The following is a 15052-nucleotide window of genomic DNA, read 5'->3' on the forward strand; positions in this document are numbered from 1 at the left end:
TGATAGGATCTGCAGAGAAGAATGGGAGAAACTCCCTAAATACAGGTGTGCCAAGCTTGTAGCATCATACCAAAGAAGACTTGAGGCTGTAATCGCTGCCAAAGGTGTTTCAACAAAGTACTGAGGAAAGGGTCTGAATACTTATGATTACGTTTTTTTCTTTTTTTTTAATTGTCAAAATTTCTAAACCTGTTTTTGCTTTGTCATTATGGGTTATTGTGTGCAGATTAATGAATGGGAAAACAAGTATTCAATCCATTTTAGAAAAAGGCTGTAACATAACAAAATGTGGAAAAAGTCAAGGGGTCTGAATACTTTACGAATGCACTGTACATAGACATGGAATCACTGGCCACTTTAATAATGGAATACAAGTCACTTTAATAATGTTTACATACTGCTTTACTCATTTCTAATGTATATACTGTATTCTATTCTACTGTATTTTAGTCTAATATTTATATATTTCTTAATTCCATTCTTTTACGTTTAGATTTGTGTGTATCGTTGTGAATTGTTAGATATTACCGCACTGTTTGAGCTAGGAACACAAGCGTTTCCCTACACCCACAATAACATCTGCCAAATATGTGTATGTGACCAATAACTTACCAGTGACTTACAGTGGTACAATTGGCTTGTCATTACAGTGCAATTGTACCAGGCTGCCATACAACTCTCCGACTGGAATCCAATTGGACCACACACGCATACACAAAATGGTGTGAAAGCCTGGCCAGCCCTTTAAAGTGATAGCTGTTTTTGGTGTTTGTCCATCGTTAACTGAACACACAAACCAGCTTTACAGAGCTCAGATGGATTCACAGTGGCTTTGATGTGCTCAAACTCTCATGGTAGGCCAGGTAAACGAGTCATTTCGTAATTGAGTGTGTGTAATTTTGTGAGTGTGTATGAGGGGTAATGGGTGGGACAAAGGTGTGTATACATCCTCTATGCGTCATGGAACATCGTCAAGATGATGAAAACATCTGTGATGTGTTGTTTGCTGTAGGGCAGGGGTGTCAAACTCATTCCATGGAAGTCCTGTTGTCTGCTGGTTTTTCCTTTCAATTAAAACAACCAGGTGAGGGGAGGGGAGTTCCTTACTAATTAGTGACCTTAATTCATCAATCACGTACAAGGGAGGAGCGAAACCCTGCAGACACTCGGCCCTCCGTGTAATGAGTTTGACACGTGTGAGGTAGAGAATTCATCCTCAGTCACAGGTCACGTGACACCTTCAGGGGATTCATCCTCAGTCACAGGTCACGTGACACCTTCAGGGGATTTCTCAGTCACAGGTCATGTGACACCTTCAGGGGATTCATCCTCAGTCACAGGTCATGTGACACCTTCAGGGGATTCATCTTCAGTCACAGGTCATGTGACACCTTCAGGGGATTTCTTAGTCACAGGTCATGTGACACCTTCAGGGGATTCATTTTCAATCACATGTCACGTGGCACATTCAGGGGATTCATCCTCAGTCACAGGTCATGTGACTCCTTCAGGGGATTTCTCAGTCACAGGTCATGTGACACCTTCAGGGGATTCTAAAGCGGTTGTATTAACACATGATCTCAACCTTTCTTTCCTTCATCCTACTCTCTTTCTCCAACTCCCTCTGTGTTTCTCTCTTCCTCCCACTCCCTCCTCTGTCTCTCTCTCTCTCTCTCTTACTTGATGATTTGTTTGGGGATGGACGAGCGGCGCCGGGTGACCAGTTTGGGGACACAGGAGCTCCTGCGGAGTACAGACACCAGTCGGGGGCCCTTCTGGCCCTTATGAGGGACCGTGTTGACCCGCCTGAAATGCACCCTCTTCCCACTACACACACCAGACAGGGGGAAGACGGGGAGGTAGGTAGGCAGAGAAGGAGAGAGAAGGAAAACATACAGAGAAAGGAGAGAGAGTGGGAGGTAAAAGAGAGGAAAAATATCAATAAAAATAGTATAAAGTTCAGATCAGCTGGAAGAAGAGTCAGTCAGTAAAAGTTAGGGTTTAGAAAAGATATTCAGGGCATGCAGAAATCATAGTAGTGAGCAGTTAAGCAAGGATAGTGGATGGTGTGGTGTGTGAAGCAAGCATGTGTGTGTGTGGTCTCACCTCTTGATGGTCTCTGTGATGGAGGGCTGGCGCTGCAGAGGGGGTCGGAGATAATTGCTGGGGTCAAAGGTTGCGATGCCTGATTGTGTGATCTCACAGGGCATGCTCACACTCTGCAGGAAGCCCTGCCTCTTCACCGGCTGCAACACACACCAGACAACAAAACGTATTTCTCCTCAATAGCTCAGTGGATTTACTGTAGCTGGTGTACATTGTAATGCATCTATTGAAACTGTATGTAGGCCAGATTACAGTACCTGTATGTAGGCCAGATTACACCACCTCTATGTAGGCCAGATTACACTACCTCTATGTAAACCAGTTTACAGTGCCTCTACCTGTATGTAGACCAGATTACAGTACCTGTATGTAGGCCAGATTACACCACCTCTATGTAGGCCAGATTACACTACCTCTATGTAAACCAGTTTACAGTGCCTCTACCTGTATGTAGACCAGATTACAGTACCTGTATGTAGGCCAGAATACAGATTAACTGTAAACCAGTTTACAGTGCCCAGATTACAGTAACTGTAAACCATCTATGAATGTAGGCCAGTGTAAACCAGTTTGCTACAGTACCTGTATGTAGGCCAGAATACAGTAACTGTATACAGGCCAGATTACAGTAACTGTATCTATGAATGTGTGTGCTGTACCTTTATAAGTATGTTTTCGGTGTCTATCGATCTGCATTGTATCTGTAACGTAAGGTGTGAGTGAGTAAGTGTCCAGAAAAGAGCCCTAACCTTCCACAACAAAGCCATCACCTACAGTGAAATTAACCAGGAGTTAATTCTGTTCACAAACACAAACAGACCCCACAGAGCACCAGGACAGCAACACAATAAACCCAACCAAATCATGAAAAAACAAAAAGATAATGAATTACTTGACACCTTGAAAATAATTTACAAAAACACTGAGCAAACTAGAATGCTATTTTGCCCTAAACAGACAGTACACAGTGGCAGAATACCTGACCACCGTGACTGACTCGAATTTAAGGAAATCTTTGACTATGTACAGAATCAGTGAATGAGGTGGAAACTGAGCTGCACTTCCTAACCTCCTGCCAAATGTAGGACCATATATATTAGAGACACATATTTCCCTCAGGTTACACAGATCCACAAAGAATTCAAAACCAAATCCAATGTTGATAAACTCCCATATCTATTGGGTGAAATACCACAGTGTGCAATCACAGCAGCAAGATTTGTGACCTGTTGCCACAAGATAAGGGAAACCAGTGAAGAACAAACATCATTGAAAATACAACCTACTTTTATGTTTATTTATTTTCCCTTTTGTACTTGAACGATTGTCCGGACCTCTGGCAGTCTCTATCATATCAAATCAAATCAAAGTTTATTTGTCACATGCGCCGAATACAACAGGTGTAGTAGACCTTTCAGTGAAATACTTACTTACAGGCTCTAACCAATAATAATAGAAAACCGGTTAGTCAGGCTTATTGAGGTAGTATGTACATGTAGGTGTGGTTAAAGTGACTATGCATATATGATGAACAGAGAGTAGCAGTAGCGTAAAAAGAGGGGTTTGGCGGGTGGTGGGACACAATGCAGATAGCCCGGTTAGCCAGTGTGCTCTTCATGATTGTGTCCCACTTGTTGATTCTTCACAAAAAAATACAGTTTTATATCTTTATGTTTGAAGCCTGAAATGTGGCAAAAGTTCGCAAAGTTCAAGGGGGCCGAATACTTTCGCAAGGCACTGTATATCTCACTCACTAACTTTAAGCGTCAGCTGTCAGAGCAGTTTACCGATTGCTGCTGCTGTACACAGCCCATCTGTAAATAACCCATCCAACCAACTACCTTCCTCATCCCCATATTTGTTTTTGTTTTTCTGCTCTTTTGTATACCAGTATTTCTACTTGCACATCCTCTTCTGCACATATACCACTCCAGTGTAAATTGCTAAATTGTAATTACTTCGCCACTATTGGCCTATTTATTTCCTTACCTCCTTCATTTGCACACACTGTATACAGATTTTTCTATTGTGTTATCGTCTGTTCGTTTGTTTATTCCATGTGTAACTCTGTGTTGTTGTTTTTGTCGCACTGCTTTGCTTTACCTCAACTGGCCTACCTGGTTAAATAAAGGTGAAATAAAATAAATGCATAAAAAACTATTTGCACATCATTACCATACTGTATTTAGACATAACATAACATTTGAAATGTCTTTATTCTATTGGAACTTCTGTGAGTGTAATGTTTACTGTTAATTTTATTGTTTATTTCCCTTTTGTTTATTATCTATTTCACTTGCTTTGGCAATGTAAACATGTTTCCCATTCCAATATAGCCCCTCAAATTGAATTGAGAGAGATGGAGAGAGGGAGAGGTGCTTCATCATACCTGTATTAATGTTAAGGGCTCATCCAGGGACAGCTGTGGGGGGATGTCCACTCTGAGCCATGGAGGTTTCTTCCTCTGCAGACTGCTGCCCTCCTGGGGCTGGCTGGGCTCAGCCATGCTCTCTACCGCCCCCTACCGCGCTACACCTGCCAACTGGAGACACATGGAGAGGAAGGAGAGATGTGAGACAGAAGTTCAGAACGCACACACAAGCACACACACACACCCACACACAGTAGCCGTACTACAGTTAAACCCAGCGATCTGACACAGAGTGGAGCGCATTGAGCAGCTTTATTGAGTACTTTTCATGATTGGGTAATTCCATAATCCTAATGCTGCCAGCCCAGCCCATCACAGACAGACAGATTGCCCTCTAAACTGGACATACCCTGCCCTGTGTCCACTGTCTGTCTGCCCATCTGGACACAGCCTCAGATTTAGGCTTTAGAGCAGTCTGCTCTGGGCTGTCTTTATGTATATTCACGGCCTTTCTTCCATTCAGTGTAGTCATATGTCTTTGTGTCGGGTGTGCTATCACTGTACCACTGCATGACCAAGGCAGACCTGTGATTTCCATGGACTGCTTTGAAGTCTTTGTACTACTATAAACTCCCACAAGGGGGCAGTGACTGCCTCTAAAACTTCTACCCGATAAATGTTGTATTTACTGTTAGTCTTTGAAGTCGGCCACCTCTGCGTGGGGGGTGGCTGAGGATGTTTATACACACACACACACACACACACACACACACACACACACACACACACACACACACACACACACACACACACACACACACACACACACACACACACACACAACCTTTATACAGTAAACCTCTAACAAGCTGCTAATCAAGGCCAACCCCTGGAAGCAGCCATCTGCACCGGAACCGCTGCATCAAAGGACCAGCCTGACTCAAGTATAATGAGGGGTTCAACTCCACACATAAAGTACTGAGGAATCCTGTGGACAGAACCACAGAGAGGGATTGATTGGGATACTGTACACATACAATTCAAACCTAAACCCACACCGTCTACAGACTGGCAGGGGGTTTCTCACTAAGGAGTTGACTAATATATTGCTTGCCATGTGTCAAGAGCTAGGATATGGTCTTTGATGTAAGCCTTAGGCAAACTTGTATTGATATAGTCATTCATTCATCCATTCAGCAGGTTGGTCTTGTAATTGATTGTTGTGGCTGAATAGTCAGCCAAGTCCAACAAGCTGTGTGCTATTCAATACCAGCAGAGACTCACTAGCCAGCCAGGCAGTGAGAGAGGCTGTTTCCAAACCCAAGATAATGGAGTTTTACTGTGTATTCTGTGTGTTTTGTGTTCAGTGTTTCATGTTCTGTGTTTCATGTGCTGTATGCTCTGTGTTCTATGTGTTCTGTGTTCTGTGCATTCTGTGTTCTGTGTGCTCTTTGTTCTGTGTGTTATGTGTTCTGTGTGTCCTGTGTTCTGTGTATTCGGTATTCTGTGTGTTCTGACAGTCATTCTGTGGTTGGATCTAGAACCCTGTGTGCTCCTGCATTCACGGTAAATGCTGCATATGTAGGCTAAATCGGAAATGACCTTTACATTTCTATTGAGCAATCTGTTACGGTTCAGCGATCCAGACTGATTAGAGCTCCTACAAATAGCACCATAACAATACGACCACATCCTAAAACAAAACAAAAAACGAAAGCACTGCCTCTCTCACCCCCCTTTTGACACAAAATACATTGTTTGTTATTTCATGATCCCTCTATCGCTCTATTCCTCTTTCACCCAGTCAGTTTTCTACATCTCTGTGTGTGTGTCATACGACAAACAGATTAAGGCTTTAAACCTGCAGTGGACCACATGATGATACCCCTCCTCCTGTGTCAGCCTAGCAGGCCTGGGCAACTCCAGTCCTCCAGGGCCTGACTGGTGTCACACTTTTGCCCCAGTCCCATCTAACACACCTGACTCCAATAATCACCTAATCATGATCTTCAGTTTAGAATGAAATTTGATTAATCAGCTGTGTTTGGTAGGGATGGAGAAAAAGTGTGACACCAATCAGGCCCTGGAGGACTGGAGTTGCCCACCCGTGGAGGGAGATCAGGACAGGAACTGGATGGGTGATGTCATAAACATCAAGAATCTCCAGGAATTCACCCTGCACCAGGAGTCAAATGGAACTGAATGGAAGTGAGTTTCATTGAATGGAACAGAATGAATGGGTTTGCTCTTGTTTCATAAACCTTGGTGTTGATTTCACTACAGTACATGGATGGATTGGTGGGAAACTCCAGAGATCCACTCCAGAGATGGATCTTCTCTAACAGTTACGTAACTACAGTAAGTACTTGGGCCTGTTATACATTAATGGACAGTTCCTCCAGACACATCTTATTGAAATTCAACAGAATGTCACTTTGCATATAATAGTTGTCCCAACATTGTCTTCTCCTACCCTGTTTGCTGTACTCATGGTGAGAGCTTTGCACTGTATGGTACTGGGGTTGAATGGAGCTCATGTTACTCCTCATTGTGTCTATATCAATAGCCTTGCACTTTCCAAACCAATGGCTCTCTCTCTCTCTCTCTCGCACTCTCTTTCTCGCTCTCCCTCGCGCTCTCTCGCTCCCTTTCTCCTACTCGCTCTCTCTCTCCATCTCTACTTCTCCCTCTCTCATTTCAGCCTTCCTTTCTCGAGAAAAGAAATGCCTCGCTGCATTTTTATGACATTATAACTGGCACAAGGTCAGTGTAACCTTACAGAGCCTGATCCCAGCTCTTCTCCTTTCAGCTTAACAGAGCATTGTAGAGGAGCCCTGCTTTCTTTATGCTTTATGGACTATGGACAAACCAATAAGCCTGATAGCATCTCAGTCCAAACAGTGATATTTCCCCTCTTGTGTCATGTCAATGGACTTCTGTCTTATGCATCTTTGGCTGGAATCAATATTTGATGTGTTAGAAATAATCTGATCCTGTTTCTAATATTTGACGTGTTTCTGTTATTTATTTTTAATTAATATCTCAGTTCTAATGAACCAAATGCAACTTTACCCATCATCTGCTCCTAGATCAGTCCTAGGCATGCCTCCCCCTCCCCCTATGTGACATTCGAGGTCTGTGTAGTGGGTTTTGATTTGTGCCAGATGTTAGTCATATCTGTGTCTGGGGCCTTCCCTTGTTTTGTGTGATTACAACATCGTACACCTGCTGCAAAAGAAACGAAAAGAGTTAAGAGAGGACAACAGTGAGAATCATAGAGCAGACAACAGTGAGAATCATAGAGAAGACAACAGAGAGTATCATAGAGAAGACAACAGTGAGAATCATAGAGAAGACAACAGTGAGAATCATAGAGAAGACAACAGAGAGTATCATAGAGAAGACAACAGAGAGAATCATAGAGAAGACAACAGAGAGAATCATAGAGAAGACAACAGTGAGTATCATAGAGAAGACAACAGAGAGTATCATAGAGAAGACAACAGTGAGAATCATAGAGCAGACAACAGTGAGAATCATAGAGCAGACAACAGTGAGAATCATAGAGAAGACAACAGTGAGAATCATAGAGAAGACAACAGTGAGAATCATAGAGAAGACAACAGTGAGAATCATAGAGAAGACAACAGTGAGAATCATAGAGAAGACAACAGAGAGAATCATAGAGAAGACAACAGAGAGAATCATAGAGAAGACAACAGTGAGAATCATATAGAAGACAATAGTGAGTATCACAGAGAAGACAACAGTGAGAATCATAGAGAAGACAATAGTGAGTATCATAGAGAAGACAACAAAGATAATCATAGAGAAGACAACAGAGAGTATCATAGAGAAGACAACAAAGAGTATCATAGAGAAGACAACAAAGAGTATCATAGAGAAGACAACGGTGAGTATCATAGAGAAGACAACGGTGAGTATCATAGAGAAGACAACGGTGAGTATCATAGAGAAGACAATAGTGAGTATCATAGAGAAGACAACAGTGAGTATCATAGAGAAGACAACAGTGAGAATCATAGAGAAGACAATAGTGAGTATCATAGAGAAGACAACAAAGATAATCATAGAGAAGACAACAGAGAGTATCATAGAGAAGACAACGGTGAGTATCATAGAGAAGACAACGGTGAGTATCATAGAGAAGACAACAGTGAGTATCATAGAGAAGACAATAGTGAGTATCATAGAGAAGACAACAGTGAGTATCATAGAGAAGACAACAGTGAGTATCATAGAGAAGACAACAGTGAGTATCATAGAGAAGACCTGAGCCCTAGGACCATGCCCCAGGACTACCTGACATGATGACTCCTTGCTGTCCCCAGTCCACCTGGCCATGCTGCTGCTCCAGTTTCAACTGTTCTGCCTTATTATTATTCGACCATGCTGGTCATTTATGAACATTTGAACATCTTGGCCATGTTCTGTTATAATCTCCACCCGGCACAGCCAGAAGAGGACTGGCCACCCCACATAGCCTGGTTCCTCTCTAGGTTTCTTCCTAGGTTTTGGCCTTTCTAGGGAGTTTTTCCTAGCCACCGTGCTTCTACACCTGCATTGCTTGCTGTTTGGGGTTTTAGGCTGGGTTTCTGTACAGCACTTTGAGATATCATCTGATGTACGAAGGGCTATATAAATACATTTGATTTGATTTTTGATTTGAGAAGACAATAGTGAGTATCATAGAGAAGACAACATAGAGAAGACAACAGTGAGTATCATAGAGAAGATAACACAGAAAACAGCCACAGGTGGTATAGATGACCTGCCTCTGGGCGAAAAAAAGAAGCCACATTGAAAGTACGACGTACAGTAATGAAGAGGGTGCTCTCATTGACACAACTTGAAGTCGACTATTTGTAGTTCATCTCGTTAGCACACTGGGAAGAGAATTTATGGATTATGGAATTTATGGATTATGGAATTTATGGATTATGGAGGTTCAAACAAGAAGTCCCGTTTTAGTTTGACTCCACTAAGGTTCACCCAAAATTTTCCAACTAGTCACCCAAACACCATTCACCCAAAATGTTCCAACTAGCCACCCAAACACCATTCACCCAAAATGTTCCATAAACCAGCCACCCCAACACCATTCACCCAAAATGTTCCATAAACCAGCCACCCCAACACCATTCACCCAAAATGTTGCATAAACCAGCCACCCCAACACCATTCACCCAAAATGTTGCATAAACCAGCCACCCCAACACCATTCACCCAAAATGTTCCATAAACCAGCCACCCCAACACCATTCACCCAAAATGTTGCATAAACCAGCCACACCAGCATCATTATGATAAACCAGCAGCAAGATGGACCAAAATATGATCTGAGAAAATACAGTAATCTTTTTTGTATTCCAACTCATTTTACTATTGACATATGTCACCATGTTTAATCTGGTATTACAGGTCCATTCTATTTACCTCAATCCTCAGGCCTAGTGGTCAACCAGGAGACAGGGGGAGAGATAAGCTTTTGACTAAAGATCCATGTGTCATGTGTAACCTCAAATTGACCCAAATCTCCCATGAACATCAATACAATATTTATGAGAGAACCTGTTCTGTGCGTTCCTCAAGTGAAGATCCAGTCCATAATGCATGATGTCTAACTAGGGAAGTAGAGGCAGAGTTCTGTATCCCACAAGCCACCACCAAGCTACCACAGACCATTCTCAACATTTATTTAACCGAATACGTATACTTGCGTCGTAAATAGTAGGATGTTTGATTGTGCGAAAAAAATAAATGTTCATATTATCTGACATTTCGAAAATCGAGTATACTTTAAATACCGGATGTCATACTCTTAAAGGCTTTGACAACAGCTGATCCATTAGATGGGGATGTGCTACCGAAATCATCGAATAACGGGAAACAATCGCAGATGATCCATTCTCAGTATGCGAAAATCAAGTATGATATAAATGCCAGGATGTTATACTCATTTTGGCTCTTCATGTAGTAGAATTTGATGCACACTTTTCCACAATGCATTGAAAGAGGTGGGCTGCTAGTGATAGGTCCTACTTCTCTTCAAGTAGCCAAACAACAAAACTAGGCTACTTAATTGGGAACATGCTGAATAGCAAAGCTTCTGCAGTGGTGTTCAAATGTACGCTAAGTGTTTCTTGTTCTCTTGAGCATCAGAGCTTTAAAACGAAATACTAGACCATCTATATCCACCAAATAGATACAGTGGGGGATAGTGAACTAGAGGAGTTCTATTTGGATGCTCTATATGATAGATACAGTGGGGGAAAGTGAACTAGAGGAGTTCTATGTGGATGCTCTATATGATAGATACAGTGGGGGAAAGTGAACTAGAGGAGTTCTATGTAGATGCTCTATATGATAGATACAGTGGGGGATAGTGAACTAGAGGAGTTCTATTTGGATGCTCTATATGATAGATACAGTGGGGGAAAGTGAACTAGAGGAGTTCTATGTGGATGCTCTATATGATAGATACAGTGGGGGATAGTGAACTAGAGGAGTTCTATGTGGATGCTCTATATGATAGATGCAGTGGGGGAAAGTGAACTAGAGGAGTTCTATGTGGATGCTCTATATGATAGATGCAGTGGGGGAAAGTGAACTAGAGGAGTTCTATGTGGATGCTCTATATGATAGATACAGTGGGGAAAGTGAACTAGAGGAGTTCTATGTGGATGCTCTTTATGATAGATACAGTGGGGGATAGTGAACTAGAGGAGTTATATGTAGATGCTCTATATGATAGATGCAGTGGGGGAAAGTGAACTAGAGGAGTTCTATGTGGATGCTCTATATGATAGATACAGTGGGGGAAAGTGAACTAGAGGAGTTCTATGTGGATGCTCTATATGATAGATACAGTGGGGGATAGTGAACTAGAGGAGTTCTATGTGGATGCTCTTTCTAGAAAACAGAAGGATTGGATTCATTCTTTACAGGTGAATGACAGTATTATTCCATTTAAACTGGATAGAGGTGCACAGGTGAATGTGATATCAGAGACTGAGTTTAAGAGTATAAGGCCAAGATGAAACTGCATGAAGCTGAAGTTAAAGTGACAGGTTATGTAGGTGCTGAGATTACAGTTAAAGGGAAGTGCATTGCCAAAGTGTCACACAAGAACACTGCACACATTGTCATTCATCATAGTACCCAAGGATACGCAGGCTATACTAGGCCTGTGACAGACTGAACCTTTGTGGTGGAAAGCCAGACAGAGACAGACTATGATGAATTGATGAAGGAGTATAATGACTTATTCCAAGGACTCAGATATCTGCCAGGTGAACACACTATCTGGATACACCAAAACATACCTCCAGTTATTCATCCATCTAGAAAAGTGCCATTCGCTCCAAGTCCAGCTGAAAGAAGAGTTGGACAGAATGGAGAAACTGACTGTGGTACAGAAGATAGATTATCTCGTCATTGTGGTCAAAAATAATGGAAAACTGAGAGTCTGCCTGGATCAGATGGATCTGAACCCAGCAATAAAAAGAGAACACTTCACACGTGAGGGAATCATGGTACAGTTTGCAAACACAAAATACTTCAGCAAGTTAGATGCATCTTCAGGATTTTGGCAGTTAAAGTTAGACGAGGCTCTAAACAATGTACCTTCAACACACCTTATGGCAGATACAGGTTCCTGAGATGACCTTTTGGCATTGCCTCAGCACCTGAAGTTGATCACAAAACCATACATCTGATTTATGAACTCATTGTGGGTGTGGACACATCGATGGATGACATTATTGTATGGGGAAAGCAGAGCACGATGTAAGACTACCTTCACTGTTGCTTCCTGTACTTTTTTCAACCTTGAAACTGAACAGAGAGAAATGCCAGCTTAGTGTGACAGAGTTGACTTCCGTTGGAGACATCATCAGCAGTGAAGGCATCAGACCTGACCTGAGATAAATATCTGCTGTGGATAATAAGCCAAAACTAGAGAGTAAAAAGGATGTCCAAGAGGTTTAATGACATGGTCAATTATTTGGGAAAATTCATACACAGCCTCTCAGAGAAGATCGCTCTGCTGAGAAGACTGACGTAAAATAATATAGAATGGGAATGGAATCATGAAAATGAGACTGCAAGGAACAACTTGAAAAAAAAACAGCTGACAGAGGAACCAGTCTTTGGGTTTTACGGCCCAGGGAGACCCATCAAGATATCATCGAATGCATCACAGTGTTCAGTTGCAGAAATACGACAACAACTGGCAAACAGTGGCATATGCATCTCGTTCAATGACCCGGTATTCTCAAATTGAAAAGGAGTTGTTCAGCATAACATGTGCTTGTGAGAGATTCCATTTGGGTTAGGACAAGTAATCAGTGTTGAAACGGATCAGAACCCACTGATTCTGCTCTTTCAAAAGCCATTGAATGACTGTCCGCTGAGAGTCCAAAGAATGTCTAAAAATGGCGCCAGAGAAGAAGGCAGACGTTTTAAGTGTTCCCAACCGATTGTGTTTTTTCCCCGTTTATTTGTGTTTTTTGTAACTTATTTTTTTACGTATTTTGTACATCATGTTGCCGATACAGTCTCTTATGACCGAAAATAACTTCTGGACATCAGGACTGCGATTACTTTACCATGGACTGGCAGGATCCTTATTTTCCTTTAATGAGTCTGACGAGCCTGAAACTAACAATATACTGCTTTCTCGGGAACAGGCCCAGATCCCCGTGATTGCCTGAAGAGGAGGAGGAGAAAAAGGGGCCAAAGTGCAGGCTGCCTTCTGAGAATTCGTAGGCGATCTAATAAACCCCCACTTCCTTCCATTCTGCTAGAAAACGTGCAATCTTTGGAGAATAAAATAGATGACCTACGCGCAAGATTAAACTACCAACGGGACAATAAAAACTGTAATATCTTATGCTTCACGGAGTCAAGGCTGAACGACGACACTATCAACATACAGCCAGCTGGTTATACACTGTACCGGCAGGATAGAACTGTGGCGTCTGGTAAGACAAGGGGTGGCAGGCTATGTATTTTTGTAAATAACAGCTGGTGCACGATATCTAAGGAAGTCTCAAGCTATTGCTCGCCGGAGGTAGAATATCTCACGATAAGCTGTAGACCACACTATCTACCTAGAGAGTTTTCATCTGCATTTTTCATAACTGTTTACATACCACCACAGTCAGAGGCCAGCAATAAGACAGCATTGAATGAGCTGTATTCCGCCATAGGCAAACAGGAAAACGCTCACCCAGAGGCGGCGCTCATAGTAGCCGGAGACTTTAATGCAGAAAGTCTTAAATCCGTTTTACCAAATTTCTATCAGCATGTTAAATGTTCAAAAAGAGAAGAAAAAAACTCTGGACCACATTTACTACACACACAAAGCTCTCCCTCGCACTCCATTTGGCAAATCTGATCATAATTCTATCCTCCTGATTACTGCTTAAAAGCAAAAATTAAAGCAGGAAACACCAGTGACTAGATCAAACAGGACTGTTTTGCTAGCACAGACTGGAATATGTTCCAGGATTCCTCCGATGGCATTGAGGAGTGCACTGCATCAGTCATTGGCTTCATCAATAAGTGCATCGATGCGGGACTCTAACCCGGAAACTTATAAGAAATCTCGCTATGCCCTCCGACGAAGCATCAAACAGGCAAAGCATCAACACAGGACTAAGATCAAATCGTACTACACCAGCTCTGATGCTCGTCGGATGTGGTAGGGCCTGCAAACTATTACAGACTACAAAGGGAAGCATAGCCGAGAGCTGCCCAGCGACACGAGCCTAGCAGACGAGCTAAACTACTTCTATGCTCGCTTCGGAGCAAATGGCACTGACTTATGCATGAGAGCACCAGCTGTTCTGGAAGACTGTCTCTGCTCTCTCTCTGCACTCTCTCTGCAGCCAATGTGAGTAAGACCTTTAAACAGGTCAACATTCACAAGACCGCAGGGCCAGACGGATTACCAGGATGTGTAATGCGAGCATGTGCTGACCAACTAGCAAGTGTCTTCACTGACATTTTCAACCTCTCCCTATCTGTCTGTAATAACAACATATTTCAAGCAGACCCCCATAGTCCCTGTGCCCAAGAACACTAAGGTAACGTGTCTAAATGAATACTGACCCGTAGCACTCACGTCTATAGCCATGAAGTGCTTTGAAAGGCTGGTCATGGCTTACATCAACACCATTATCCCAGAAACCCTAGACCCCCTCCAATTTGCATACTGCCCCAACAGATCCACAGATGATGCAATCTCTATTACACTCCACATTGCCCTTTCCCACCTGGACAAAAGGAACACCTACGTGAGAATACTATTCATTGACTACAGCTCAGCGTTCAAAACCATAGTGTTATCAAAGCTCATCAATAAGCTAAGGACCCTGGGACTAAACACCTCCCTCTGCAACTGGATCCCCCGACTTCCTGACGGGCCACACCCAGGTGGTAAGGGTAGGTAACAACATATCCGCCACGCTGATCCTCAACACAGGGGCCCCTCAGGGGTGCATGCTCAGTCCCCTCCTGTACTCCCTGTTCACTCATGACTGCACAGCC

At 42.7% G+C, this 15052-nt stretch overlaps 2 protein-coding genes across 3 annotated transcripts in view; one reads left to right on the forward strand and one right to left on the reverse strand.

Moving 5' to 3' along the window:
• LOC112258914 (inactive rhomboid protein 1-like) overlaps positions 1-15052 on the reverse strand; it is a 70545-nt gene that overhangs the window by 23960 nt on the left and 31533 nt on the right. For both annotated transcript variants that reach the window (XM_042327061.1, XM_042327059.1), the window contains exons 2-3: positions 4496-4648; positions 2107-2246 (exon numbers count right to left, since the gene is read on the reverse strand). In XM_042327061.1, coding sequence (XP_042182995.1) covers positions 2107-2246; positions 4496-4612 — 257 coding nt within the window. In that variant the 5' untranslated portion in view covers positions 4613-4648. The remainder of the gene's footprint in view (positions 1-2106; positions 2247-4495; positions 4649-15052) is intronic.
• Positions 6680-15052, forward strand: part of LOC121847437 (GATA zinc finger domain-containing protein 14-like) — a 66774-nt gene continuing 58401 nt past the window's right edge. Inside the window, exons 1-2 of the mRNA XM_042328437.1 lie at positions 6680-6685; positions 7715-8630. Of these exons, the coding sequence (XP_042184371.1) occupies positions 6680-6685; positions 7715-8630 (922 nt within the window). The remainder of the gene's footprint in view (positions 6686-7714; positions 8631-15052) is intronic.

Source organism: Oncorhynchus tshawytscha, linkage group LG01, assembly GCF_018296145.1.
Source record: "Oncorhynchus tshawytscha isolate Ot180627B linkage group LG01, Otsh_v2.0, whole genome shotgun sequence".
NCBI lineage: Eukaryota > Metazoa > Chordata > Actinopteri > Salmoniformes > Salmonidae > Oncorhynchus > Oncorhynchus tshawytscha.